The sequence below is a fragment of the Ochotona curzoniae genome, unplaced genomic scaffold, assembly GCF_017591425.1.
Source record: "Ochotona curzoniae isolate NIBS_2020 unplaced genomic scaffold, NIBS_Ocur_1.0 scaffold_4701, whole genome shotgun sequence".
Classification (NCBI taxonomy): Eukaryota; Metazoa; Chordata; class Mammalia; order Lagomorpha; family Ochotonidae; genus Ochotona; species Ochotona curzoniae.
The window spans coordinates 52,143,393-52,171,179 of NW_024467122.1; the positions used below are offsets into that span (position 1 = coordinate 52,143,393).

Sequence of the window (27,787 nt, forward strand, 5' to 3'; positions counted from 1 at the left end):
TAAATTATTATTGGAATCCAAGACTCACTCACTGGGATGCATTTTTATAAAATGTTTCTCTGTATCCTGAATTGCCCACAGGCAGGTAGTCTGGATGATGTAACACATGTTTAAAATATTTTTTAAAAAAGAGATAAAGCAACAAGTTTATTTTGTTCTAGTCAGTTGATGGATTTTCAGATCCATCATTGGTTCTCAAGCCTGACTGTCCATTAGAAATGCTCTAAGGAGCCTTTAAAATAGATTCTTGCAGCCTACCCCTAGGGAACTCTTGAGAGTTCTGCATTACTCATGTTCTACTAGCCAGGTTTGGAAAAGCCCTGTTCAATATGACAGTGGTTTGAGCGTAGGCAACAAAATAAGAGTATACCAGACATATCTGTAGTAGTTTTTTTTTTTTTTAATTGGGACCAGATTTAACAGAACCTTACTCAAATTACAGGGAGGAATAATGAAGACGATTGAGGCTACTGCTCAATACCATTTTTGTTTTTCATACTTTAGAGTTTGCATTTCTAGGACTTGGAATAGTTGATCATATACATAGCTGAAGGACATGTCCCTGAATGAGACCATTATATATATAAACTGTAAGATATTTCACTATTTTTTTATTTTATAAATCTTTGTAGAAATAAGCAATGGAATACTACTTTCATCTTTTGAAATGGGATTTTTCAAGGCAGTGTCCTTTTGGCATTAAGGTAGGGGGGAGTTAATATTCTCTCTGCCTGTTTCCACATGAATCAATATAAAGTCATGGACATTTAAGAGTCTCAATTTTTACTTATTTACTATGCAGTATAGCCGTGAACAAGTAATGTAGATTTAGTTTTCTCATCTTCAAATGCCCTAATCACCCTACCTCACAGGGTTGTTGTGGGGATAAATAAAACTTTTATGGAAGCACTTTTCTTTGATGATGTTTTATCAGCCATAAGAAACAATATAATTTCTAAGAACTTACATTTGTACAGTGCTTTTTTTTGTTTTGCTTTGTTTACAAGTATGTTGTTTTTCCACAGTACTTTTCCTATTGACATTGATCTTCACAAACCTGTAAGGAATGTAAAATGGGTTGTAGATTAGGGAAAACAGATAAGGAAACAGCTGTGATCATACAGCTTTTGTGGGAGACCCAAATTCAGTTATCTAACAGTATATCCTAGCTCCTTGGCAGTCTTGCAGTGTTACTCAAGCTTTTCCCATTATAAGGAATATGTTACAAACTAGGCTTACAGGTAACCATTAAAACTAGAAGGAAACTTAACTACTAAATACTTTTATTGCAGGTAAGGAAATTATTCTAAAAAAATTCCTCTCTGAGCTTCTAAGTTATTTACAAGATAATGATTTTAGAATTAACACCTTCTTGATTTCTTGAAGTACTCTGAGCAGAAGTGTAAACATGGGGCAAGCATGTGGGACAGAGGTAACCCATGTTGGAACTCCAGCTGGAATCCCAGCTGCTCCTCTCACATCCAGTCTCCTGCTAATGTACCTGGGCAGGCAGAGCGTGGGCCAACTTGCTGTGCCCTTTTACCTCTCTTCATTTCAGACTGAGAAATGTCTGCAGTCAGACTCAGGAGTGACCTGCAGTATTTCCGTAATACCGTAGAGGCCTATTTTTCCAGACATGGGCAGTAGCATGTATTTTAAAAAATGGGAAACTGGGTAGTAAAGAGGTCACCCATGACAGTTGGGAATGTTTTGTGAAAATATATTAAGAAATGGGTAGTGTGTTAGAACAGGAGATGAACCGAATGAACTGGAGCTTCTAGTAACTACCATGTGTAAGCTTTGTTGACTAGCTACTCCTGTGAGTGGCATTTTTAAAGAAAACAAAATGCCATTTTTATGAAATAGCATTGTGTCAGGCATCCAGCCAGGATCTGAATAGCAAAAGAGCAAAATCAATACTGCCCTCAAGCTTATAATCAAACTGATAACTGAAAACACTTTTGGGAAAGGGGCCATGAATGACTCTTGAGTGCTTACAACTAGCACTGAAATCGGGATATTTAAAATACTACAGATTGTCTTGGTAGGTAGGAGAGGTTGAAATGGGACAGTAAATGATCAGATTGTCTTATGGTTTACCTTGATTGCTATATGTGAGGGTTCTTGTGGAAAATGCAATTAAAAGTTTAGTGGCAAGGATTTTTACATGAAGTTTTATAATGTTTTCCATAAACATGAAGAAATGTATTTTATGCTTGGATTTAAATTGTCTTGGACATAAAAAAAGGATCTAAATCCTGGGCCCAGCATGGTGGCCTGGTGGCAAAAATCCTTGCTTTGAATGTACTGGGATCCCCTATGGGCGCAGCGGACCCGCTTCCCATCCAGCTCCCTGCTTGAGAGGCCTGGGAAAGCAGTCCAGGATGGCCCGAGGCCTAGGGACCCTGCACCCGTGGGGGAGACCTGGAGGAAGTTCCTGGCTCCTGGCTTTGGATTTGTTCAGCAGTAACTGTTGCAGTGACCCAGGGAGTGAATCAGTGAGTGGAATATCTTCCTCTCTGTCTCTCCTCCTCTCTGTATATTTGACAATAAAAATCTTTTTGAAAAAAAAAAAATTTAAATCCCATTTTCCTAAATGCCCTCCCTAAGAATTCAGTGGTTGGATAGGCCACTTAGAGATTATACTAATTACAAAATATTCCCTTTCTCCAAGAAAAGTGGTTAATGTATTGAGTGCTAGATTAACAACGGGTACTAGGTCTAAGGACGTTACAACTTCTCCAGGTTTCTGAGTGCTTAGTGACCATGTGGATGTTAGGTACTCTAAAGGCATGTTTTCTCCATGCCAGACAATTGAAAAAGCCCTCTTAAGATTCTGTTACCTTATAAAAATAAGTGAAAAGATGTATAGAAAGTGAAGACAGATGATGTCATTTAGTATTAAAAAAAACTGGATAGGCTTTGGTTTAAATGAAAAAGCCATTTAACTAGTTTTTTCTTCACCAAAACATTTGAGTCAAAGATTCAGTTTGGTAATTTTACTTCTCGCAACTGCCTGCTTTTCGGCTTTAACCTATTTCATCTATGAGAGGTTTTGAGTCTGGTTCTTAAGGGATTGCCCTCCAAAAAGGCATGAGCAGCCCTTCATTTCTGCTACATTTACTCTGGATACCTTTAATGCCAAATTGTTCCATGAATATTTACTGACCATCTACTCTACTCCTCTACAAAACAGGAATATAACTGGTGCTTTCTGTATGTGGGTTTCCCATCTGCAAATTCTGCATGTAAAATCTTGGAAGAAGATGCATCAGTACTAAATATGTTCAGACTTCCCTAAAGAAGCATAACAATTATTCCCATTGTATCAGGGTCTAAGCAGGTAAGAACAAAGTAAACAGCAGAATTGCATAGGTTTTCCATGAATGTGATGTCACTTTTTAAGGGACTTGGACATATGCAGAGCTTGGTGTTCACAAGCAGTCCTGGAACCTCATCCCCACTAACACTGAGGGAGGACTGTACCATTACTTACGATCACAGACTAACGTGGGACTCACAGATTTGAAGGACTAAAGTTTCTAGTACACAGTTCTAGGTACATGCTTTCTGCCTCCCTTTAAAGAAGCAGCATGTACAACACTGATTCTGCTTCAAAAATCTATTTGATGCTCCTTACATAGAATGTGTGTATTTTTTCATAGCACCTTCAATTCCCAATCCCCATTTTCCATTGCATGTGGATTAGTATCTGGAAACTGCTGTCAACCTGCCAGCAATAGTTTGTGGTACAGGACAGGTGCTCAGTAACTATTAGTATTTCAAAGTGAGTAAAGAAAATGGATTCAGTGAGGTAGAATGGATGGTCTTAAGGGAATTGGTCAAGGCTAATTTTTAAGTCAGATTTCTCCTCAAAGTTAATCATTCAGATCCTGCTTGCTAATGAGCAGAACCAAGGAGTCAGTTGAAAGCAAATGTTAATGGGTAATATTACATCAACAAGGTATCTTCATCTTTACTAGCTGCTAAAAGCCGACTAGGTTCGTTTGCCTTTTTGTCTGAAGACAGTCAAGATTTGGCTTTCGGCTTCACCTTCCCTGTGTTCACCTTCTTTCTGTTAGTGTGTCTTAAAACATCTTCAGCCAAGTTGGACCTGGCGCAGTGGCCTAGGCTAAAGTCCTTGTTTTGAACACCCGGGGTCCCAATGGGCACTGGATCTGATCCCAGCTGCTCCACTTCCCATCCAGCCCTTGCTTGTGGCCTGGGAAAGCAGTCCAGGACGGCCCAAAGCCTTGGGACCCTGCACCTACATGGGAGACCTGGAAGAGTTCCTGGATCGTGGCTTCAGATCGGCATAGCACTGGCCACTGTGCTCACTTGGGAAGTGAATCATTGGATGGAAGGTCTTCCTCTCTGTCTCTCCTCCTCTCTGTATATCTGACTTTCCAATAAAAATAAAATAAATCTTAAAAAAAAAAAAAGATCTTCAGCCAAGTTAATAGAAGTAACAGCACTTTGTCTTCATAAACGGGAGAGTAACCTAGCTCTGCGATGCTGCCTTGGGGTAGCTGACTGGGACTGGCATCTTCTTAGCCACTAATTTATTATTTCCTAGTTTGCTAGTGTACTGTGGATCTACTACTACTACTATTTTTTTTTTAACTTGCCCCTTTAGAATTCAAAATCCAGCTAATACTATTTGGGATCCTTCATGAAGATAAAAGATGGCCCAATGGGTAGGATTTCCCTGAGGGAATATTAAAAAATCTCTGCACAGTAAGTACAGGTACCTACTATGTGCCAGTCATAGACTTACGTACAGCAGAATGTTCCCTCAGTATTTCTTCATAGTGATCACTTCATATTAGGATATATTTACAGTCCCTTGCTGAGGCTAAAAATGGAATTTATAGAAGACACCAGAGTAACTCAGAACATTTTACAGAAAAATTGGAAAACGAAACCTCCACTTCTTATCCAGCTGCCTGATTGTGGCCTGGGAAAACAGCAGAGGATGGGTCAAATGCTTGGCGCCCTGCACCTGTGGGTGAGACCCAGAAGAGGCTCCTGGCTCCTGGCTTTGGATTGACTGGGTTCACTAGCACATGGAAGATCTTTGTGTTTCTCCTCTCTGTAAATCTGACTTTCCAATAAAAACAAATAAATCTTAAAAAAAAAATCTCAACTAGTACTGGCTTCATCAGAGGGAGCATTCCAAAAGGTAAGACTAGCTGCAAGCTGCAGGAGCGGTGTGGGTATCACCTCTGTGCTAGTTGGTCCTATATATTACTTATATACCTACTAGAAGTAGCTTCAGATTTTATATGGATTAGGCACACACAATATAGAGGAGCTTTCTTGAATAGAAGGCGTCAATGCAAAGAGCCCTCAGTATTACAGGAATTTGACTCCTTCCCTCAAGTAGGCAGTGTAGGGCACAGAAATGGCTTTGGACTGCTCATCTATTCTTCCATCCTAGGGTGATTTTCAGGAAAGGCGGGATCATGGTGAATATTTCTTCTCTCACCTAAAGTGTCCAGTACTCAGTTCAGTACAATCTGGTAATTTTAATGAACAGTACCAGGTTTCCTGAGCTCCAGATAGTGGATCTCTAAATACATCATATTCCACAGTATTCTGAAGTTTATTTGTAAGTAGCTTTTTTTTTTTTTCAGCAAAACACAAAACGGTAGAGTTGGAAGGGTAGAAAATCATTTTTGAAAATTTTACTGTCCCCCTTAAACCTTTTTACTCTAGCTGTTCCTTAAATGGCAAGGGCCTTTACGGTTTTTGTTCCTTGTCTGATATCTGAAGATGACCTATCTTAATCCACCACCGTAATCAGTAACTCCTAATTCTTTCTCTTCAGTCCAGATCTTTCTAGTTTCAAAGAGTATCAGACATTTGGATATCCCCACTAGAATGCAGGATAGATACCACCAGGCCACTTTTTTTTTTTCTTTAAGATTTATTTACTGGGGCCAGCACAGTGGCCTGGTGGCTGAATTCCTCACCTTGCACGTGCTGGGATCTCATTAGGGGCCAGTTCATGTCCTGGCTGCTCCGCTTCCCATCCAGCTCTCTGCTTGTGGCCTGGGAAAGCAGTATAGGATGGCCCAAAGCATTGGGACCCTGCATCTGAGTGGGAGACGCGGAAGAAGCTCCTGGCTTTGGATTGGCTCAGCTCTGGCTGTAGTGACTTGGGGCATAAAGCAGTGGAAGATTTTTCTCTGTCTCCTCTCTGTAGATCCAACTTTACAATAAAAAAAAAATTTATTTTAATCAAAAGGCAAATTTACAGAAAGAAAAACAGACCTTCCATCCGCTGGTTCACTCACCAAATGGCAGCAACAATCAGAGCAGAACTGATCCAAAGTCAGGAGTCAGGAGCTTCTTCCAAGTCTCCCACTTGGGATCCTGCACCTCTCTGCTTTCTGTCTTGCTGCAGTGTCTATCCTTTATAAACAGACTGTCACTGTCTGTCCTTGCTGTAGAAGACCTCTTGAAAGACCTTATTTGTAGGTTCTAAAAAACACACAAGAGATGCACAGTTGTCGCCTCTAGAACCGACAGTGATACAAACTGACAGAGTGCCCATTCTGCTGGTATATTCCCCAGATGCCCGCCATAGCCCCTCAATCCAGGTCTTCCACATGGTAAGGTAGGTACTCAATCCTACTTCCCAGCACCCTCATTCGGGATGCTGGCCTGCCAGTGGCTAGGCCAAACAGTGACGAGATGGAGACTGTAACCTGTTCTAAACATAAAAACATCTAAAACTGCTGGCCCTCTAAGTCCTCCAGGGAGCCCAGTGGCTCCCAGGGCGGGAGAGCTCAGCTCATCTAAAGCCTTTTAGGTTCAGTTTTCCTATTCATTTTACCTCCGATGGTGCCGGTCAGGTGAGGGAACCCGGAGATGCACTTGAGCAAAACTTGACCGGGGGTCTTTCCGAGGGCTGTTTCGCCACGCCTGGCCTCAGGGGGCCTTCCCTGCATCCTCCGGTACCTTTCTACATCTCACCTCACAATGCTGTTGTTCGCTGCAGTCATCACACCGTGTCTTTATTACCTGACCGAGGACATGGCTGAGGCTGACGCCTGCCAAAGCAGGACTCGCTGTGCTGGGAGCCTCGGGGAGCTCCCGGGAAGGGCCAAGCCTCTTCTGTCCCTCGGAGACTTAACTGGACGCCAAACAGGATTCGGAGCATCCGGGTCGGGAAGGCCGCCAACGACCCTGCCGTTCCTCGGCGTCCCTCTCCCCGACCCCTCTCCAACCCGCTCCCGACTCCATTAGCGCTGCTAGGCGTCAAGGCGGGATCGGGACCCGCGCGCGCGCTCCGCGTGGACGGAACGGCATCCAGCTGCGGCCACGGTGACCGGCGGAGTGGGTACGCTCGCAGGGCGGCGGACGGGCGCGGGATAAAGGCTCCCCCGCAGGGCCGCGTGCTCCCCGGGGCCCAGGCTGCGGTGGACCGGGCCACCGGCCACGCTCGCGGCAGGCTGGCCGGCCAAGGCCGCCCGGCGTCCCGGCCTCGCCCCGCCCTGCCCGTGCGCGTCGCCGACGGCGCCAGAAGAGGCGGGGCCTCGGCCCGGGCGCTCAGTCAGCCACGGTCCCAGCCTGCCCCGCGCGGGCCAGCGAGAGCGCAGCCCGTGACTCACCTCGGCCGCGCCAACTCCGCGCCAGCTCTGCCCTCACACACGCTCACACCCGGCCCGAGATGGCGGCGGCGGCAGCGGCGGCGGGGGACTCGGACTCTTGGGGTGAGACCAAGTTCCGGGGAGGGAGGCCGGGTCCCTGGCGGCCCCATGGCCCAAGGCGAGGCACTAACCGCGCGGCTCGCTCTCTTCCCGTAGACGCGGACACGTTCTCCGTGGAAGACCCGGTGCGGAAGGTGGGGGGCGGCGGCACCGCCGGCGGGGACCGCTGGGAAGGCGAGGACGAAGACGAAGACGTCAAGGTGGGTGCCGGCCTGGGCTCCGGGGCAGCCCGGGGAGGGGCTGGCCTTCACCTGGGGGTCGGCCTGCCTGACCCCAACCCCGGGGGCGCCGCCCGGGCCTGCGGGGGCTGTGGGTGCGGGCGCGGGCGGAGGGCCCGGCGCTGCCCTCTGTCCCTCTTCCGCTCGCTGACCATGTGGGTCAAGGCGGGCAGTGGGGCCTCCCGACTCGCCCAGGGCAGGGCAGAGCCGGCCCCAGGCCCAGCTTTGGGGGTCCGCCGCCCGGGCCTGGAGTCCCCCCACCTGCCAAGTGGCCGTGAGATGTGACAGCAGCATTAGCCAGGCCGGCGCACGTGCTTGTTTTGCGGTCTGCAGCTTCAGGCCTAGGTGAGCCTGGGAAATGGGAGCCGCGGTGGCCCGTGTGCCTGATCCCATATGGAAGGTCTTGAGGCCCGCCTGCCTTTCTGAACCCAAGTCTTCTCCAAGTCAAAGCCCGCAACTCGGTTATGACTGCAAAGGCCCTTGGAGAGACTTTATCCAAGCCTCTGAGTCGGGGGAAGATGTTGTAGTTTGATTTCAACCTTTCTTCCCCACACGAGATAAATAGAAAAGCAGGAAAGTGAAATAACTTTTAGCTCTCCCTTCCCCCACCCTTGGTTTTAAAAAAAAAAAAAGAACCAAGCGCCGAGACAGCCAGAAGTTAGTGAACAAGAAACCTGGGGAATCCACCCAGTGACGTAGAAAAGGGGGAATAAATGGAGATTTTGGTCAGTTGCAGCCTAAGGAAATGTGGGAGATCTGATGATGGGAAGAACCAGTGTTCTGTTCCTCTGCCCTGTGGAACTGAACCACATTCACCTTGTTAGAGAACCCTGCTAGGCTCATCCGGTGACTGAAGGTTGACTAATGCAGCTTGCTTGCTTGCTTGCTTGTTTTTATTGTTGCAACAAAAGGCACAAATCCAGGTCGTTAAGACTGTTGCTAACACAATTCTTGAAATCTTGTATTTGTGGAGTTTTGTATAAAAGGGAAATTTTCGAGTGTCTTGTTCTGTGCCAGACATCGCATGAGTACTTTACCCTTCTTTCTGCTTGGGCTGAAGTAGATGAGTGTAATAGTGATGCTGTGTGCATTTCGTGAAGGGCTGTGTGAACTTTGCACACCTTGGGGCTGAAACCTAGTAGTTGCTGAGGATTTTTTCTTTATTTTATTTTATTTTTTTATTGCAAAGTCAGATATACAGAGAGGAGGAAAGACAGGAAGATCTTCTGTCTGTTGATTGACTCCCCAAGCCGCCGCATTGGTCAGAGCTGAGCTGATCCAAAGCCAGGAGCTTCTTCCCAGTCTCCCACACAGGTGCAGGGTCCCAAGGCTTTGGGACGTCCTTGACTGCTTTCCCAGGCCACAAGCAGGGAGCTGGATGGGAAATGGAGAAACCAGGACAAGACCGCTGGCCATATGGGATCCTGGCGCATGCAAGGCGAGGACATTAGCCACTAGGCTATCATGCCAGGCATGCTGAGGATTCTTAAATGCTTCATTTACTATTGTGTAAACTTGGGACTGGACTATCTTGTCAGTTTCCTTCTAAGGTGTTAGTTACCTGTCAGTATGATACATTTTCAGTTTTGAGCCTTGAGTCCACATTTTTTTCTTTCTCTTCTGTGAGTACTGCAAGTGGCAGTCAGAACATTTGCAAAGAAAGGCTCAGAGAAATGGAGAAGGAAGTCCCAGAAAAGATAGTTTGAATGGGGTAGTCTGGACTGATGCCTTGAGGTGTCTTGCTGGGATCATGGTGTCTACATGAGAGCAGCGCAGGGCTGAGCTCTTGGAACGAATTTTGGAAATTTATTTTTAGGGATTATAAAGAGAATCTAGTCCACTTAAGTCTCTGAAGGCAGAATTTTATATAAAAATTTTTCTTTACTTTAACCCTGAAATTGATTCTGGATCTTGGAAGCTGAACTTGTTGGTGAATACCCCTGTGTTGAAATACTGGCTTATTTCACTTGATTCTGAAGATGTCCTATTCATGGTGTAATTGGATTTCTGGGTTAGCAACTAAGACCTAGGTTTATATTGCTTTCTTGATTTGCTGCAAAAAAAGGTCATTGTAGGGCTTATCTTAGAGGGTTATTTTGCTTTTTGAAAAAAGATTTATTTTGGGGATTGGTGCGGTGTCCTCGTGGCTGGGACCCTGCAGGATCCCATTTGAACGCACCTAGATCCCATTTGAACGCTGGTTCTTTCCCAGTTGGGGAACGAATCAGCAGATGGAAAATCGCTCTCTCTGTAAATAAAACACTAAATAGGGCCTGGTGCAATAGCTCAATTGGCTAATTCACCTGTGCTGGTTCACTCAACAAGGGACCGCAATGGCCGGAGAGGAGCCAATCCAAAGCCAGGAGCCCAGAGCTGCTTCCGGGTCTCCCACGCAGGGTGCAGGGTCCCAAGGCTCTGGGTCTTGCTCAACTGCTTTCCCAGGCCACAAGCAGGGAGCTGGGAGGGCAGGACAGGAACTGGTGACCATATGGGATCCCGGCACATACAAGGTGAGGATCTAGTCACTGAGCCATCATGCCAGGCCCCCTATTTCGTGTTTTGAATGACATACTTCAATTATTAAGCAGAATTGGCTACCTTGGTATCAGTAAGTGTTAATATGCAAACAAAATTAGTTTCCATGAGGTGTAATAATCATAATCCTTTAATAGCAGAATATGTGAATAAAAAAAAAATCTCCAAGGGCCTGGCGCAGTGGCGCAAGTGGTTAAGGTCCTCTCCTAGCACGCCCGGGATCCCATATGGGCGCCGGTTCTAATCCCGGCAGCCCCGCTTCCCTTCCAGCTCCCTGCCTGTGGCCTGGGAAAGCAGTCGAGGACGGCCCAAAGCTTTGGGAACCTGCACCCGTGTGGGAGACCCGGAAGAGGCTCCTGGCTTCGGATCGGCATAGTATCGGCCCGTTGCGCTCACTTGGGGAGTGAATCATCGGACGGAAGATCTTCCTCTCTGTCTCTCCTCTCTGTATATCCGCCTTTCCAATAAAAAAATAATAAAAATAAATCTTTAAAAAAAAAAATCTCCAAAACAAAGTAATGCAGAAACTGAACTTTCTTTGGGTTTAGTTTAATGTCATCTGTAATATCCTGGGAAATGATAGGAGAACCTAAGTCTTTATTATAATTTTGCTTTGTTAGACTATTTCAGTGGACCTAATATTTTGCTGTGCTTGGTTTTTCAGTAGTTGTCTGACAAAAGTAAAGTGTGAGACTATTAATATTCATACAAGTGAGAACTGGGGGTGGGGGGTGGGATACTTCTTTTCTGTTGCTGTTCTTGCTGTCCGTGTTGTGCAGAGGCAGTGGGAGGATTGTTCACTTGGCGTGTGCGGCTCAACTCCTTTCCCGTCGTGGGAATGATGTGTAGGATGTGTTGACTGAGAAGGCAGTGGGTACCTGTTGGGAGCAGAACAACACAGCTTTTACTCCATTTCACTGGAACAGGTGGACTGGTTCAAGGGTGTAAAGTTGGTGGAAAACCTTCGGTTGTGTTTAGTCATCTTATTGTATTGTAGGATTTGTTTTTGTTTTTTTATTTTCCAGAGTGGTAGTCATTTTGGTTCAGTCCCTAAATCTCCACAACAGCTGCAGCTGGGCTGTAGTCGAAGCCAGGAACTCAATCCAGGTCTCCATACTTAATAAGGAGCCTAATTGCTTGAGTGAAGGAAGGGAAGATAGGAGCTGGAGCTGTGCCTCAAACTCAGGTGCTCCAGTGAGGGAGTGAATTGGACTTAGTTGAAAACTGCTTGTCCTGCCTTGCACATTCACCTTCTGTTAGGCTCCTAGGCGGGTTAAAGGTTTGAAATTACAGTCTAAGAACACTATGCAGGCATTGGAAACAGAACTTGTGGAAAATGAAATCTCTGGGAGAAATGTGAAATTATTGGGCAATACTCAGAAGTTGGTGATTTTCCCAGGGTATGGACATCTTGGAGAGAGTGTGTATTTTTGTGTGTAACTTCTAAGAAGTTCCAGACATACAGAGGTGGAAAGAAAAGCTGAACGTAGCAAGTTCTGAATTAGGAAACATGTTTATTATTGAAAAGTACTTGCCTGTTGTATTTGTTATGCTGGGGCATTGAAAGTAAGTCATTTATTTCAAGTATCTTGATTTTCATCTTGCTTGGCTGGGAATTTAAAGCAGATTTGGTAACTGTTCCAATATGAGACAGGTGAGCACAGGTGTAGAACTTAATCTTAGTGCCAAGCCATTGAAGGATGTTAAAAAGGCAAGTGAGATAAATGAAATGAAGTGGGATTTACCATGACTAGTGCCTTGATTTCCAGAGGCCAATGTGCTTTTGAGTCAGTAGAGAAAAGTGTTTGGTCTTGTCGGAAAAATTAAACTTGGCTAGAAAATCTAGCCTTACCAGGATTTCCTAGTAGAGATCTAAGGCCACTTAGAGCAGAACCAGTTTATGCAACATCAGTAAACGGCTTTTCCTGCAAGAGATTATGTCTTATTTAAACCAAAAGGAGAAGGAATATGTGTTGTTCTGGGTTTGGGCTATAGGGCCAAGAAGTTTACTGCTCTTTTGAAGCTGCTGCAGTTTGAGAATCTATAAATATATCTTGCTTAAGTTGGAAAGCATTTTCGGCCCTAAATGCGATCTCTCATTGCATGTGATGATCTGTAGTTGTGAATTATGAACATGACAGAGCCGGCCAACTACTGACTGTATTGTTAGACATAAGGAGAAAACGGGACTTAAATTTTTTTTTTTTGAAACTTTGTCACATTTTGTTGGGGAGCAAATTTTAAACTGGAAAAACAGCCACTTCTTGCAGAGTAGTGACTCAAACTGTGCTGGGTGTGTGTTCACAGGCCAAAGGCATAAATGAGCAAGTAGTTTATTAGCCTCTGTTCTAAGCTGGGCTAAATTTTAGGAAAACATCCTGGGTAATTGATTTGGAACTATATTAGATATTAGAGTTAGTGGGTTGACTGCTGTAAATAATTGGGTAAGGGATTTACTTGTTTATTGGTAGATATTGTCTGGAGCCAAATAAACATTTCTATGATTTAATACACTTAACTCCCTGTTATATTAGTTTTAGGTATTTTTGTCTGAATTTGTTGCTTGCATTTACAAAGTTGTAGTGCTTATAGAAAACTAGGTGGATTTTTCTGAAGGAGTGAGGTAGACATTTTACCTTATATTTCCTTTTTGGACTCCTGCTTTTGTAACTTGCTGGAGGAAGCTTTCTTGGCCTCCCTCTGTGGTTATGCGTGTTTGGAGATGACGAGATTACTGTGCTGTCCTTTTAGGGACCTGGTGTTACTCTAGCCACTCAGGCAGGCATGTTACAAACGCTTTGAGGTGAGGGTGACAGGCAAGAACTTGCCTTTCAAGTCTTTCTATTAACTGAGGAGTGTATGTCATAATTTCCTAGGATTTGTTGGCAGGAACCATTCCATTTGCTGTTAGCCCTCATTCTGAGATGGAATGGAGCATTTCTAGGTAGCTTCATTGTAAGTGTTTGGGATGAGGCTTATGCTTTGTGGGGGACAGAGTTAGTGCAAGGGGGGCACTGAGAGAGCATTGACATGGGTGGGTGTGGGAAGTGTTTTGCTGGGAGGAGGGACTGGGGTGGAGCGGCAATGAACCCCAAAAATGCTCCTCTGTTGCACTCTGTGTACAAGTTATTGAGATGGAGCTGTTAGCTTTCAGTAATGCTTCTTCCCTCTTGGCCTTGTAGCACCAAAGGATATCCTGACCAGTTTCTTAAAATTAGTCAGAAACCACCAGAGGTAATTTGAGGTTGAAAGGTAGATAACCACTGTGCCCAGCTGTTCATCTTGTTAGCATGTGCTGTGACTCTTCTCGTTAATGACAGTCCCTGTGATTCCAGGAGGCTCATTCCAGAGCTGATTGAAAGGAATGAACATTCTCTCTCTCTCTCTCTCTCTCTCTCTCTCCACTCTCACTCTATGGATTTTGATGAGGAAGTATCAGCATTGTTGGGGCTGTGAATGTGCGTACATTAGAAGTGAGCACGTGGTCTTCTATCTGAAGAAGTGCCTGAACAGCAGCTTATCACTTACAGACCTACGCTTAACGTGTTCTGTGAAGATTAAAGCAACAGCTGAAATACCTGCTAGTTAACTTTTATTTTTAGCTTTCTGGTGCCTTTTGTACTGTGATGTATTGATGTAAGAACATAAACCAGCAGCGTAATACAAACATTTGAACTCTAATTTCTAACTCTAGTGAGTTAATTACCCAGGTAATGACTAAGTGGTGTGCTTCCAGTTTGTTGACTGGGTTAAATTGTTAAAGTGAGGTGATTATAAGAAGACTTTTACATACAGTTCCTCCCATTCTGCTTGCAGAGCTTATGAGAGTCTTAGTCCAGATGTTGAATATTTCGTTTCTTTGGGGGGCTTGCAGACTTTGAGTATCAAGCCTTGGTTATTATATACTTAGATTGATTAGATATATGATTAATCTTGTTCAAAAAAACCACAAGTGTGATGTCATAGTTGTGGCACCTTAGTCAGCCTTTGCCTCTTCCAGTAGCATCAGGGCCTCCTGTTTTTCATCTGTCATCCTGTGGCTTCGCTTCCAGTGCCATGTCACAGTGTGCATGCTGGTTGCATAGATGATGGCAGCCAGCTATAAAGCCCTGCTGAAATGCAGAACTGTGCGTTTCCTTACCAAGCATGCACCTTCTGAAGTCTGTGGAGCTTGTAGCAAATTGTATTGGATAATTGGTTTATATTTAGTGACAGAGATAGACAAAGGAAAGACAGTAGCCTGCACAGGTCAGGAGTTGGGAATCCATGAAGCTGTTGGTTAGGTCCTGACTCCTTTAATACTGACTTAAGTATTATACAAGTATAGATTTGAATCTTTAGATAGGATTGCATTGTGTGGAATATGTCTTCAAGTAAGTGTGCCACTGGCTAGAGCATGGGGTGGGAAAATAAGAAGTATAAAGTTATCTCAGTTTTTAAAATTATAAACACTGTGAATCATCAGTGATTTTGGCTTGTATTTTAACTGCTGATGGGGAAGTTTTTTTGGTAACATTAGGTTAAGTTGGTGCAAAGCCTCAAATGGAAAAACAGATATGTGAGAATGGTCCCAGTCGTTGCATATATTTAGAAAGTAAACTGGAGTATGGGAGATTTTGTTTATTTATTTGCTGTATTTTATTTCAACTTATTTGAAAGTCAGAATTACACAGAAGGGAGAAACAGAGATTCTCCATTCTCTAGTTCTCTGGCTGCAGTGGCCAGAGCTGAGCCGATCCAAAGCCAGGAGCCAGGAACTTATCTGTGTCTCCAACAGAGGTGCAGGGTCTTAGGACTTTGGGCCATCCTCCACTGCTTTCCCAGTTCACAAGTAGAGAGCTGGAAAGGAAGAGGAGCAACCTGGACCAGAACCAGCCACTCATATGGGATGCTGGCACCACAAGGTAGAGGATTAACCAGCTGAGCCACCATACTGACCCCAGTGATAAGTTTTTAATAAATGATGCTGTAATAACTACCATACCAAAAAAAAAAAAAAAAAGCACTGCAAATGGTCAGGGATCTAAATGAAAAAATAGTGAAACCCAATACATTCTGGAAGAAAAGGTAAATGAGTTCTTGGTTGTAAGAAAAGATTTTCGGGAGCTGGCACTGTGGCATATGAAGTTAAGCCTCTGTGGTGACAGTTCAAGTCCTGCCTTTTCGCTTCTGGTCCAGCTCCTTTATAACATGCCTGAGAACGCATAGGAGAGCAGCTTCAAGTGCTCGGGCTCCTGCAGCCATGTGGGGGCCTAAAAGAAGTTCTTGGCTCTTGGCTTTGGACCAGCCTACCTAAGGCCATTATCTCTTCTCTCTCTCTTTTTTTTTTTAAGATTTATTTATTTTTATTGGAAAGGCAGATGTGCAGAGAGTAGGAGAGACAAAGAAGAAAATCTTCCTCCTGATGGTCACTCCCCAAGTAACTGCAACGGCTGGAGCTGAGCCAGTCTGAAGCCAGGAGCCAGGAGCTCTTCCGGGTCTCCCACATAGGTGCAGGGTCCCAAGGCTCTGGGCCGTCCTCGACTGCTTTCCCAGGCCACAGGCAGGGAGCTGGATGGGAAGTGGGGCTGCTGGGATTAGAACCAGTGCCCATATGGGATCCCGGGGCATTCAAGGCGAGGACTTTAACCACAATACTGTCGTGATGGGCCCTTCTCTCTTTGTTATAACTCTGCTTTTCAAATAAAAACAATTAAAAAAAAAAAAAGACTTTCTGGCCCATTGCAGAAGTAATCCAAAAATGCTAAATTCTACTGCTTAAATTTGGTGGAGTGCCATTTGAGAAACACAAAATACTTCCATTAGGACAGAAACAAAGTAAAGATACCCATTATCTCTGCTACTGTCCAGCCTTGTTCTGGAACCGGAGCCAGTGCAGTGAGGTGAGGGAAGTAAATTGTGAGGCAAAAGGATTGGTGAAGAACAAACACACTTGTCTTTTGATTACAGATGACATGGTATTATAGGTTCAGTGTCTGGGACCTGAAGCATTTCCAATTTGCATATATAATATGAGATTTTGGGGGAAGTTCCCAGGTATAAAAATGATTATGTTTTATACACACTTTGTGTGTGTGTGTGTGTAATCTTGAAGGTAATTTACATAGTGTTCTTAGTGTACCTTCATTTTGATTTGTCACATGAGGTCAAGTGTGGGATTTTTCACTAAGAACACCATATACACATTCAAAAACTTCAGATTTTAATCATTTTGGATTAGGAGTGCTTAACCTTTATACCTAGAAAAGTCTATGATAAATTTAACTTAAGTGATCAGTGACTTCAGTAGTGAATCGGGGGATAAAAATTCACAGAAAAATCAATAGCTTTCCTATCCATGAGTAACTACCAATCAGAAACACAGCAGCAGAATAAAAGTTGAAATACTTAGGTATCAACCTAAAAAAAGTTATTCAAAACCTCAGAGGGAAACTTTGAAACACTCCTGCTGGAGGACAGAAAGCCAGACTTGGCGGCTTAATATTATGTCATTTCTCCCTATGTTAATTACAGATGTGATGTATTACACAGAAAAATGGCAATAACCTTATTTTATGGAGTTAGACAAGTTGACAGTAAAGTTGACTTGGAAACACAAACATGCAAGATTTATTAACGGAGGTGCTTTTCTCTAGGATAATTGGGATGACGATGAAGACGAAAAGAAAGAGGAAACAGAAGTAAAACCAGGTGAGCACTGGGCACCTCCATTTTTATTTTGTCTTGGTTGGCATTTGGTGCTTTAAGTTAGATGACACTATTGAAAATGTTGGCATTTAGAAAACAAATGTTCTTCCAGCCTCGCTTTACTCTCTTCTGCAGCTCTTCTTTATCCCCTCAAATTATGAATGACTGTGTAGTTGGGAGAGGGAGGGTCTGGCATAGCAGTGAAATGATGGAAGTCCTGCCTAGCGGGTGACAGGGAAGTAAGAGGAGAGAAGTTTGGATTTTAGAGCTCACATTGAGGAGGAAGAGAAACTGCAGGACCTTTCCATTCTCGACTGCCAGGGAAAGGTTTGGTCTCTTACAGTACACAGTATAATGTCTGTCTCATCCATAAACTGCTAAATATGCAAAGTAATTGTGAATAAACTATATCTTTCAGAAGTAAAAATTTCAGAGAAGAAAAAAATAGCAGAAAAGATAAAAGAAAAAGAACGGCAACAGAAGAAAAGGCAAGAAGAAATTAAGAAAAGGGTAAATACTGTTCATTTTTTGAAGTACAGAATTCTCAGTAATTGTAGTATCGTAACAGCCTGTAAATATTAGCTTTCAAGTTGAGAGACTCTGTAACAACTGTAAGTGAATATCATAAGATTGGTGAATCCTAGAACAAACTGATGCATGGCTACTGCAAGAACACAGAAGGGTCATGCAGTAGAACACATCGTCGGTTGCTGGACATTCAGGAACGGTCAGTACTGCACAGTGACCACGTTCAGTGATTTGGGCCGGCGTCTGCAGTGTGCAGACTGAGCAAGATGCAAGAAGTATCCATTTCTGCTCCATGTGCTGTATAAATGTTATTGTTCTTGATTATTTGGGGTAAAAATAGGAATATTTACTTGGCTCAAAAAACTATTTAAAACACGTTTTATCCATATAACCTGTATCTCTGTCTATCCTAAAATTAGTCTTTTTTTGTGTGTTTTTTTAGGATTCACTTTGTTTATTTATTTATTGTTGAAAAGGCAAATTTACAGAGAGAAGGAGATACAGAGAGACTGATCCTCCATCCATTGGGTCACTTCCTAATTGGCTGCAGTGGCCGGAGCTGAGCTGATCAGAATCCAGGAACCAGGAGCTTCCTCTGGGTCTCCCAGGCACGTGCAGAGTCCCAAGGCCTTGGGCCGTCCTCCACTGCTTTCCTAGGCTTTCAGCAGGGAACTGAATGTTAAGTGGAGCAGCCAGGACATGAACTGGTGCCACATGGGATCCCGGCAGGTACAAGACGAAGATTTCGCCACTAGGTTATCATGCCAGGCCCAGTCGTTTTGTTTTCTTTTGTTTGTTTTTTAAGATTTATATATTTGTAGAGCCGTTAAGGAGGGAGAGGCAGAAAGAAGATGTTTCATCAGCTGGTTCGCTCCCCAAGGCCGTGACGATTACGGGCTCAGACTGAAGTCAGGAGCCTAAGTCACCAGCTGGGCCTTCTACAGGGCTCCTGGTTTCCAAGGTGCATTATCAAGGAGCTGGACTAGAGGTGGAGCAGCCAGGACTGCAACCAGCATTCATGGAATACTGGCATTGCAGGCAGTAGCTTAATCCACCAGCCCTTAGTAATGGTTTCTTATAACCCTAAGGTATCTTTTATTTATTTAGAAGGGAGAGGGAAACAGAAAGATAGATAATCTCTAATCTGCTGGTTCACTACCCAGATGCTGCCCATAGCTGGGGTTGGTCCAGGCTGGTATCAGGAGCTGGGAACTCAGATAGGTCTCCATCATCTGCTGCTTCTAGAGTGGGTATTCACAGGAAGCTGGAGTCAAAAGGGGAGGTGATTCACAGCCAGGCACTTCAATATAACATGAGGGCAACCAAAGTCATATTACGCCGCTGTGCTAGAAACCTGACCATTACTATGTATTTTTATTCCCCCACTTCCCTTTCTCACACAGAATTGCCTTCCCAGATGTATTAACAGGAAACTGCATTGGAAGTAGAGCAGTTGGAACTTGAGCCAGCACTTCATATGGGATGTAGGAAACCCAGACAGCAACTTAATTTGCTGTGCCATAATGCTTGTCCCCTTTTCTTTTTAAAAAGATTCTTTTTTAAAAATAGCCTAATAAAGTCCTCACCTTGCGTGCACTGGGCCCATGTGGGTGCCTGTTCATATCCTAGCTGCTCCACTTCCCATCTAGCTCCCTGCTTGTGGGAAAACAGTAGAGGACAGCTCAAAGCCTTGGGACCCTGCATCTGTGTGGGAGACCTAGAAGAAGCTCCTGGCTCCTGACTTCGGATTGGCTCACCTCCAGCCGTTGAGGAAAATTGGGGAATAAATCAACAGATGGAAGATCTTTCTCTATCTCCTCTCTGTAAATCTTTCCCATAAAAATAAATCTTAAAAAAAAAAAAAGGATTTGAAAGGCAGAGTGAGAGAATCTTTCACCCACTGATTCACTCCTCACTTGGCCCACAGTAGCCAGGCTGAAGCAAGAAACTCTGTCTTGGTCTCTGCCATGGGTGGTATGGGACCAAGTATTTGGGTCCTTTGCTGCTGCTTTCCCAGGCACGAGAGCAGGAAGCTGATTGGAAGAGAAGCAGCTAGGACCCGAAACAGCACTCTAATGGGATGCAGGCATTACAGGCGACAGCTTCACTCAGGGTACCCCACTGCTTTTTATTAATATGTTATAGATCTTTTCATATCAGTTCATGGAAAGCATTCTTATTATCTTCAGTTTTAAATTCACAGACAGAAATAGAGAACCATAGCATAATGTACTTTAGTGTACATATCTGAAAAGATGTTTCTTACATGACTATGATAGTATTATCACACTTAGGAAATGAACACTAACTTTTGATGTGATCTCAGATTGTTTATATGCCTTTTTCTGGCTGTGATTTCTTGAAGCAAGGACCTTACATTTGCTGTTCAGGTGTCCCAGGTCTGCGGGAGTCAGTCAGTGTCTGCATGGTTGTTATGTAGAGCATCCCACCGTCACAAGGTCACACTTGCGGTTTCCCATAATGTGGCAGTTACCCTCTTAAAGTTTGGATAGATTCAGGTGAAACATTATTGGCTGGAATACTTACAAGTAATGCTTTTAATATTTAATACTGTGTCACATCATGTCAGGAGTCATGTAATGTGTGTCCTGTTGGTGGTGGTGCTGCTAAAATTGATCACTGGGTTAAGTAAGCAATTACAATTTTTAAAGTTCTTGCAAGCAGTCCAGTTTCACATCAGTTTTTCCTCAAATATTTTTAATGTTGCTGATCATTACCTATTTTATTAGGGATTCCAAAATGATGATACTTCTCATTGTGACTTCCATTTATTTGGCTGACCCTGTTTGATTTTTATTTCTGCTGTTTGGTTACTTACTATAGTTTGTACTGAAAAGGCAGAGTAGAAGCTTAATCCTTTTTATAAAGTCATTATTTTAATCAGATGTAGTGATTGGTTTTTGTTGTTGTTGTTGTTGATGATGTGCAAATGCCCAGTAGGGGTTCCTTTAAAGTTGTTTCCTGTTTTTAAACAAAACCATTCATCTTGGAAAACTACAATTATAAGTGTCAGGTCCAGCTGGTAAACTTCTTCCTCAGGTGTAGAATCAGCTTTCTGAAGTTCTTTTTAGTAGGAGATGAATATTTAGAGCTCGAGTCTGAGTGCTGGGAGCACTAAGTATTGTTGGTAGCCTTGCTTTCCAGGCCCTTTTCAACACAAAACTAGGAATAAGAGTGTCTGTTAAATCACTAGTTCTCATCAGTATTTTTCAGTACTGAAAATCCCAATTTCTAATGAAAACATAACTTTTTATCTACTATAGGAATAATTGCTGCTAACAGTAATACAAAGCTACTGAGTGAAATTTAGGAATTCCTCATAATTCTTTCTGTGGACTTGGAATATATCCTAACTAGGATGTATAGTCCATAGGCCTCATTTGCGAAATGGTTTGACTGTTTTTTCTAGTTTGATAAACATTTGTGTGAGAGGTCGAAAGGTAGGAGATCTCCCATTTGCTGGGTCACTCTGGAGATGCCCACAGTAGCCTGAGGCAGGGTTAGGCCGAACTGGGCTGCAGGAGCTCAGGCCAAGTCCCCCACGTAGCAGGGAACCGAGGGTTTGCGCGATCCATCACCTGCTGCCTTCAAGGGCACATTCCAAGGAAGCTGAAACTGGGGATGGAGTCAGCACTTGAACCCAGGAATCTGAGAAATGATGAAAGTGTCCTAGTCGATGGCTTTACTGGCTTAGACCTGTCTTTTCAGTATTTAGCTTTAAATTTTTAACATGAAATATATTCAGAAATTGGAACTGGAAAAATGGTATATTCAGAAACATCTCAAATGCCAAGGGAGAGAGGGTAGATGTTCTTACCACACCGATAGGTGAGGTGATGCATATATTTTGATCATTTCACAATGTATGTAAGTATTAAACAAAACAAGGCACCCCATAAATTTACAGTTTGTGCTGGTCAGTTAAACCTTCATAAAATCAGGGGCAGGAGAGAAGTCTCAAGCATCTCTTCCTATCCTCCACCATGTTCCCTAGCATGTCATGTAAGAAGCCATTTTTAATTTTTGTTAGTGTTGGTTTATTCTTTCCCAGTTTTTTGGTAGCTATATTATACATTGCCTAGATTTACCATAATCTATTCTAATGGATTCCTGTAGGTGAAAAGTTCAGTCTTTTTTTTGTCAGTCCTTTTCTTTATAGTGCTTTAGTGAATATGTATATATATGTACACATATTTTTCTAATGGGTATATTCAAGATTTGTATGTAAATTCACAAACATGGATTGCTAAGTAAAGGGCACATCACATTTATAGGCTTGATGTTTCTGATAAAGTGGCCTTTAAGTTGGGTCACACTGGTTTGCGTTTGCTAGTGAAGCGAGGTAGTGCCTGGATTTCTGGGAAGGCAGAAACATTGTATATACCTCTTGCTAACTTGTGTATCTATATATCTGAAAGAACCCTTGTTTCTATGACCAGAACAAATAATAGTCTTACAGCTCAGTGTGAGAAGTTGTACTGATTGGATTTTCTTGGTCATTGCAGTTATAATTGTACTTATTATTTTGTTACATCTTCATTTAATCTCCAACATGAAGAAACTTCAAAATGAAAAAACTTTTGAGAGTGTTCTCAGTTTATACTGGGCCAAGCATTGAATTAAGATGTGTTCAGTTTTGATGAGGGAAGTATATAATGGTGTCCAAATTTGCTCAGGTAGTTAAGCCAAAAAAATTTAATTGAAAAATATTGAGATGTCCTAACTTGTCATAATTACCTTTGCCATTTTATCTTCTTCATGAGAAATAACATGTGTTATTAATTAATCAAAATTGTCACACTACATAGACGGGAAGAGCATAACTCCCTTTACTTTCCCCCCAGGATTTTTCACTCCTAGAAAATGTAATACATATTTGTCATAGAGTTTACATCATAGTATATAGAAATGTTATACATTCAGCTTTGTCATCTCAGAGGAATGAAATTGTGAAATAAGTGAGCAGCTTCTATGCATGTTATATTACAATGATAAATACTTTTATAATTCTGCAATAAAAAGAGGAACATTTAAAATATACATAGAGTAAACCATTGTGTTGGACACTTTACTTCTGTTTATTTGGAATTATAAAGAATACTCCAGTGGATTTTTTGTAAAAGATTCATTTATTTGAAAGAGAGAGGAAGAGGCAGAAAGATGCCATTTTTCTTGTCTCACTCTCCAGATGTCTGCCAATGGCCAGGACTAAACCAGGCTAGCCAGCCCAAAGCCAGGAGCTTCATCCGAGGTCTCCTCTGTGGATGCAGGCCCCTCAACACTTTAAGCTGTCTTCCCAGGTCGGTTAGCAGAGATCTGATAACATCTACCAGAAAGGCAGAGCTGATACAGTCTTAGTAATGCCAGTGAGAGTGCCAATGCTATGGGCTGGTTGGTGAGTCTCTCTGCCTATTTTTCAATCTATAAAGCTAGGATGAAAATAAAGTGTTTAGAAGAATGCCTTAAATACAATAACCATCTGATACTTAGTATGCCTAGTAAAATATTTATACCCTGCAGCAATGTACTGGGTCTATTACTGTTCATCTCTTTTAAAACTTCTTTTCTGTCTCCTTTTAGTTAGAAGAACCTGAAGAACCCAAAGTGCTAACGCCAGAAGAACAACTAGCAGATAAATTGCGGCTAAAGAAATTACAGGAAGAGTCAGACCTTGAATTAGCAAAAGAAACTTTTGGTGAGATGAGGGTGCAGATGCAGTATAATATTGAACTCTTTGTTCTAAATGGAAATTCCAGAATTCTTACCAGTTAGAAAAATTCAGAGAACAACTCCTTTTAAAAAAGAAACATTATAGTGGCTAATTTAGATATTAGAAATCAAGTTTTATCTTTTTGTGTATGTTGAGATCTTGTTATTTGAGAAGATAGTTACGTGTTCAGTTTTTTTGTAATTGTTTTTAATTTCAAAGCAGGATTATTTAAAATAGGAGGTCACTGGATTCAAAGCACACTTCCTAATAGAATATATTTATCAGCTGAATGAGATTTGGATAAAACGTAAGGCCTGTGGCCCTGGAACTTGAACACTAAACTGACTGTAGGGCTCCCTTGTTGCCTTAGGTCTGGGGAGATGGGCTAGGATGCAGGTCCAGGGACGGCACTCAGCTTTGGTGTGCCCCTTGTACTTGGGAGGACATCTTTGTGTGACCCCTCTTGGCCCTCCCCAAGCCAGGTGTCTTTACAGATCTGCATTTAGCGCATCCTGACTGCAGCAGGGGACAGTGCATGAGATGCAGGGAATGGGTCTCCCCTACAGATAAGGCGCATGAGTGTTTCAGGAAAGTTCATGGCACAGAAGGTAGCCAGATGTGAACCAAGTTTATTGGTGTCATCTATTGAATGCTTTCAGAATGACATTAAAAGAATTTGTTTTTGAAAATTTTTTGAAGAGAAGTTAGAGAAAGGGAGAGACAGAAGGACCTCCCATCTGCTGGTTCACTCCAAAATCACCACACCACAGTGTCAGCCTCAGGATAGATCTAAAACCAAACCTTGACATTGATCTACTTTTTCTCCCCTATGCCTTTTCCCTAAATTGGCCCAAGCAGGCCAGTATACTCAGTGTGTGTGTGGTTTTTTTCTTCTCTCTCCTTTTACAGGTGTTAATAATACAGTTTATGGAATAGATGCTATGAACCCATCTTCAAGAGATGATTTTACAGAGTTTGGAAAGTTACTAAAAGATAAAATTACACAATATGAAAAGTCACTATATTATGCCAGTTTTTTGGAAGCCTTAGTTCGAGATTTGTGTATATCATGTAAGTAATTTTTATCTCTAACTCATGTGGACAGATGTCAGCAAGGACATAAGAGAAGCAGGAAGGGCTTTGTGGTGATAATGGAGACGGAAGCCTTGCCTCCTTAGCAGTTACTTTGTGGACTTAGGAGGGGTTCTTTCTCCTTCATTGTTTCACAGTGCTTTTCCAGACACATCTGGGCTTATTCTTTTAATTGTTCTTGAAAAGTGCCAGGAATTATTTTTGGCAGGGGAGGGTAGGAATGATGTTTGGGCTTACAGGATTCTTGAATTGAGTGCGAATTTGGTGACTGTTCATTTTACAAATGAGAAACCCAGAAGCAAGAGAGATGGTATGTATTCTGAGTTCTGGCTTTGGTGCTAAGCCCTGAGAGGAGTCATCTTTTTCAGGGCAGCTAAGTGATGACTGATGTAGAAGGGACTGATTTTGCTAGTACTTGATTTATTTAAAGATTTGAAAGGCGTAAACACAGGGAGACAGAGTGTCTCTCCCAAGTGGCCAAAATGGCTGGGACTGGGCTAAACCAAAGCCGGGATCCAGGAACTTTTCAGGTCTCCCATGTGGGTGTATGGCTCAAGCAGTTGGACCATCTTCTGATGCTTTGCCAGGCACATTGGCAGGGAGCTGAGTGGGAAGTGAAACAGCTTGGATTCACAGTCCCTGTGGGATGCTGGCACTGCAGGAAGTGGCTTTACCCACTATGTCACAAACTATTCCTGCCTTTTACACACTGAGTTTTAAAGTGGGTTGAGAAATTATCACTAAGCTGGGGGTTCTAAATTTTACCAGTAATAGTCCCTGAGGTGGGTTTTTTTTTCCCCCTGCATGATTTTTCCTGTTTTTGGAGGTACTTTCTACCCCAAACTGAAATTTCTAGACTCACAATGGGAGGATATGTTGTGTTGACCCCTCCATAAGCACATTTCCTGGTGTAACAATAGGATAATCATTGTTCATGAGGTAGGTGGTTACCATCTGCAGACTTAGGAACTGTCACTGCCTGTTGAACTGCTGCACACTGAGTGTAAGGGAGGGGTACGGTGGACCACAGGGCATGGGCCAGAGCCCTGCAGACCATGCTGACCTGTGGTAGTTCCCTGTAACTGAGGGTGTGCTCATTGTAAAGCCCCCCTTTTTGGCTGAGCTTATCATTAAATTACTTTGGATATTTTAAGTTGTGATATGAGAGCCTTACCATGGCTAAAGGTCTCTTTACTACCAGTTTTTGAAACAAGTTCACAATCATTTTAAAGTTACTGGTATTTAATGATGGAATATTTTATGGAAGGATTCATATCTTGCTTTTATGCTTTGTTTATGTTTCAGAATGCTCAAAAATTAGTGGTGTTTTATTATTTTTTTTTAGTGGAGATCGATGACTTGAAAAAGATTACCAATTCATTGACTGTGCTTTGCAGTGAAAAACAAAAGCAAGAAAAGGTAGGAGAAAACTATTCAGGGAAAGTTAATAAAATAGGGTGGGGTTGTAGGCAGAATATTCCCAAATGCAGTAAGCTACTTAAAACGGAAGCAGTGTATCGGTCCCTCCTTCATTTGGGACAGGTGAGGAGTGCGGCACCACTGCCATCCTGCTCAGAGTCCTAGCTGCGAAAGTCCCCATTCCTGCTGGGAGTGACGCCTGCGCTCTCCCCGAGAGGACTGAAGGTGTTTGGGGGAGTGGAGGTTTTGGTTTTGCTGTAGCAGACATGATGGCCAATGCAGATAAAATCTCATGAGTTGCTCTGTTTTATCCTTAGCAAAGCAAAGCCAAAAAGAAGAAGAAAGGTGTGGTTCCTGGAGGGGGATTAAAGGCCACCATGAAAGACGATCTGGCAGATTATGGTGGCTATGACGGCGGGTATGCACAAGACTATGAAGACTTCATGTGACATTTTATCCTCTTCTGCTGTCTTTCTGTTGCCCACAATCCCTTCTACATGTAGCACAACTTCCTTTCCTTTCAGTTCTGCCAAATGCTACAATCAGAAGTACAGTATCTTTTGTGCTGGTTATTTAATCCCTTGACACTTAGGTGCTAATGTGCAAATGAGGGAACTTGGATCTTGTTGCCAAGGGGTTAAAATTGGGAACTGAGTTGCTACTAAATCATAGTTTTAAAAACAAAAACCCACAACCAGAATAATGATTGTCATTGTTGCTGTCCGATTCCATAGCAGCAGTCACTAAATTGGAAACAAGGGTTGCAACATGACAAAGAATTGTGTAGTATTTACCAGCACCGTTCAGTAATACAGCCTTAACCATACCTCCTGGAACTACTTCATAACTTGTCAAGAAAAGCAGTTTGCAGCAAGGGCATATGGTGTGCACCTAGTATTAAAATTGCATTGTCTTAAGATTGAGCGTGAGAATATTAAAAACACATTGTGAAGACGACTGCTTATCTCAGAGTGAAGATACTGCGGCTGAAAAGGCTCTTGTTTGATCCTTAAATGACCAAAACCCTCCAACTTTGAAGCTGAAGAAGGTAAACCTCTGCATTACGAGTTGTGGGATCCCTGGAGTGCACAGACTGCCTGGTTCAGGTATCAGACTGTCTCAGCTGGCGGGCTTCAGATGAGGAGGGAGTGCTGCTTGTCTGTCTGATGCAAAGGTCTCTGAGAAACTTCTAGGCTGCGATGGAACAACTTTATCAGGGTTTTGGCATTTCCTTTTCTTTATAAAACATGCTCAGCAAACTGCACCAGTTAACTACAGTTTGGTAAATTGTTATGTTAACAATTATGACATCTGCAATGTTTTATAAAGCGACTAATTTAATAAAATCACTATTGTGAGGACTTAAAAATTTTGTGTTACCTCCCAAGAGATACTTTTGGAAAATACAGAAAACAGCTCTTGGGATTGTTGTCTGTACTTCACTTAAGCTTAGAATGTGGTAGGTGCAGTTTCAGCTTTAAATCTAAGAATGGTTTGCCTGTCCTTCCAATCCTCATTGTCAGTTAGCAAAGGTGGAGGGCTACATTCCTCTTATTTATTTAGAGAAATTATTTTGTTGTACAGTTACTAAGGCCTAATTAAGTACCTAGATAAACTATTTATTTGGGGTTATAAAGCCTATATAATTCAGGTTACTTGTAAGCATAGATTGGGGGCCTTTTATTATGAAAACTATTTTCATAAAAAATAGAATTAAAAGACTTTGGTGCAGGAAATACATGTGAAAGTCTTAAGATGGTTGTGGAGAATGCAAATTACAAAAAAATTGCCTGGATTTCATTTTTTTGCACCAAAATAACTAGTTTTCAGCAACTTCTTAAAGCTTCTCCAAAGTGATT

At 42.7% G+C, this 27,787-nt stretch overlaps 1 protein-coding gene across 4 annotated transcripts; it reads left to right on the forward strand.

Annotated features, from left to right (window-relative positions):
* Window positions 1–7,585: 7,585 nt before the first annotated feature.
* On the forward strand, window positions 7,586–27,289 carry EIF3J (eukaryotic translation initiation factor 3 subunit J). Of its 4 annotated transcripts, XM_040969359.1 has the most exons (8): window positions 7,586–7,721; window positions 7,815–7,918; window positions 17,107–17,161; window positions 17,577–17,668; window positions 23,288–23,402; window positions 24,327–24,488; window positions 25,855–25,928; window positions 26,246–27,289. In XM_040969359.1, the coding sequence occupies exons 1-8, from the start codon at window positions 7,679–7,681 to the stop codon at window positions 26,375–26,377; spliced, it is 777 nt and encodes a 258-aa protein (XP_040825293.1). In that variant the 5' UTR covers window positions 7,586–7,678; the 3' UTR covers window positions 26,378–27,289. The 4 variants fall into 4 exon arrangements, with proteins under 4 accessions (XP_040825293.1, XP_040825295.1, XP_040825292.1 ...); XM_040969361.1 differs by lacking the exon at window positions 24,327–24,488 and having other exon boundaries at window positions 7,592–7,721; XM_040969358.1 differs by lacking the exon at window positions 26,246–27,289 and having other exon boundaries at window positions 7,600–7,721; window positions 25,855–26,193.
* The last annotated feature ends 498 nt before the right edge of the window (window positions 27,290–27,787 follow it).

Coding starts and splice junctions, on each gene's coding strand:
- EIF3J (XM_040969358.1), top strand. CDS start 7,679: ATGGCGGCGGCGGCAGCGGCGGCGGGGGACTCGGACTCTTGGG. Junction 17,669..23,287: donor AAGAAGAAATTAAGAAAAGG/GTAAATACTGTT, acceptor GTCTCCTTTTAG/TTAGAAGAACCTGAAGAACC. Junction 23,403..24,326: donor ATTAGCAAAAGAAACTTTTG/GTGAGATGAGGG, acceptor CTCCTTTTACAG/GTGTTAATAATACAGTTTAT.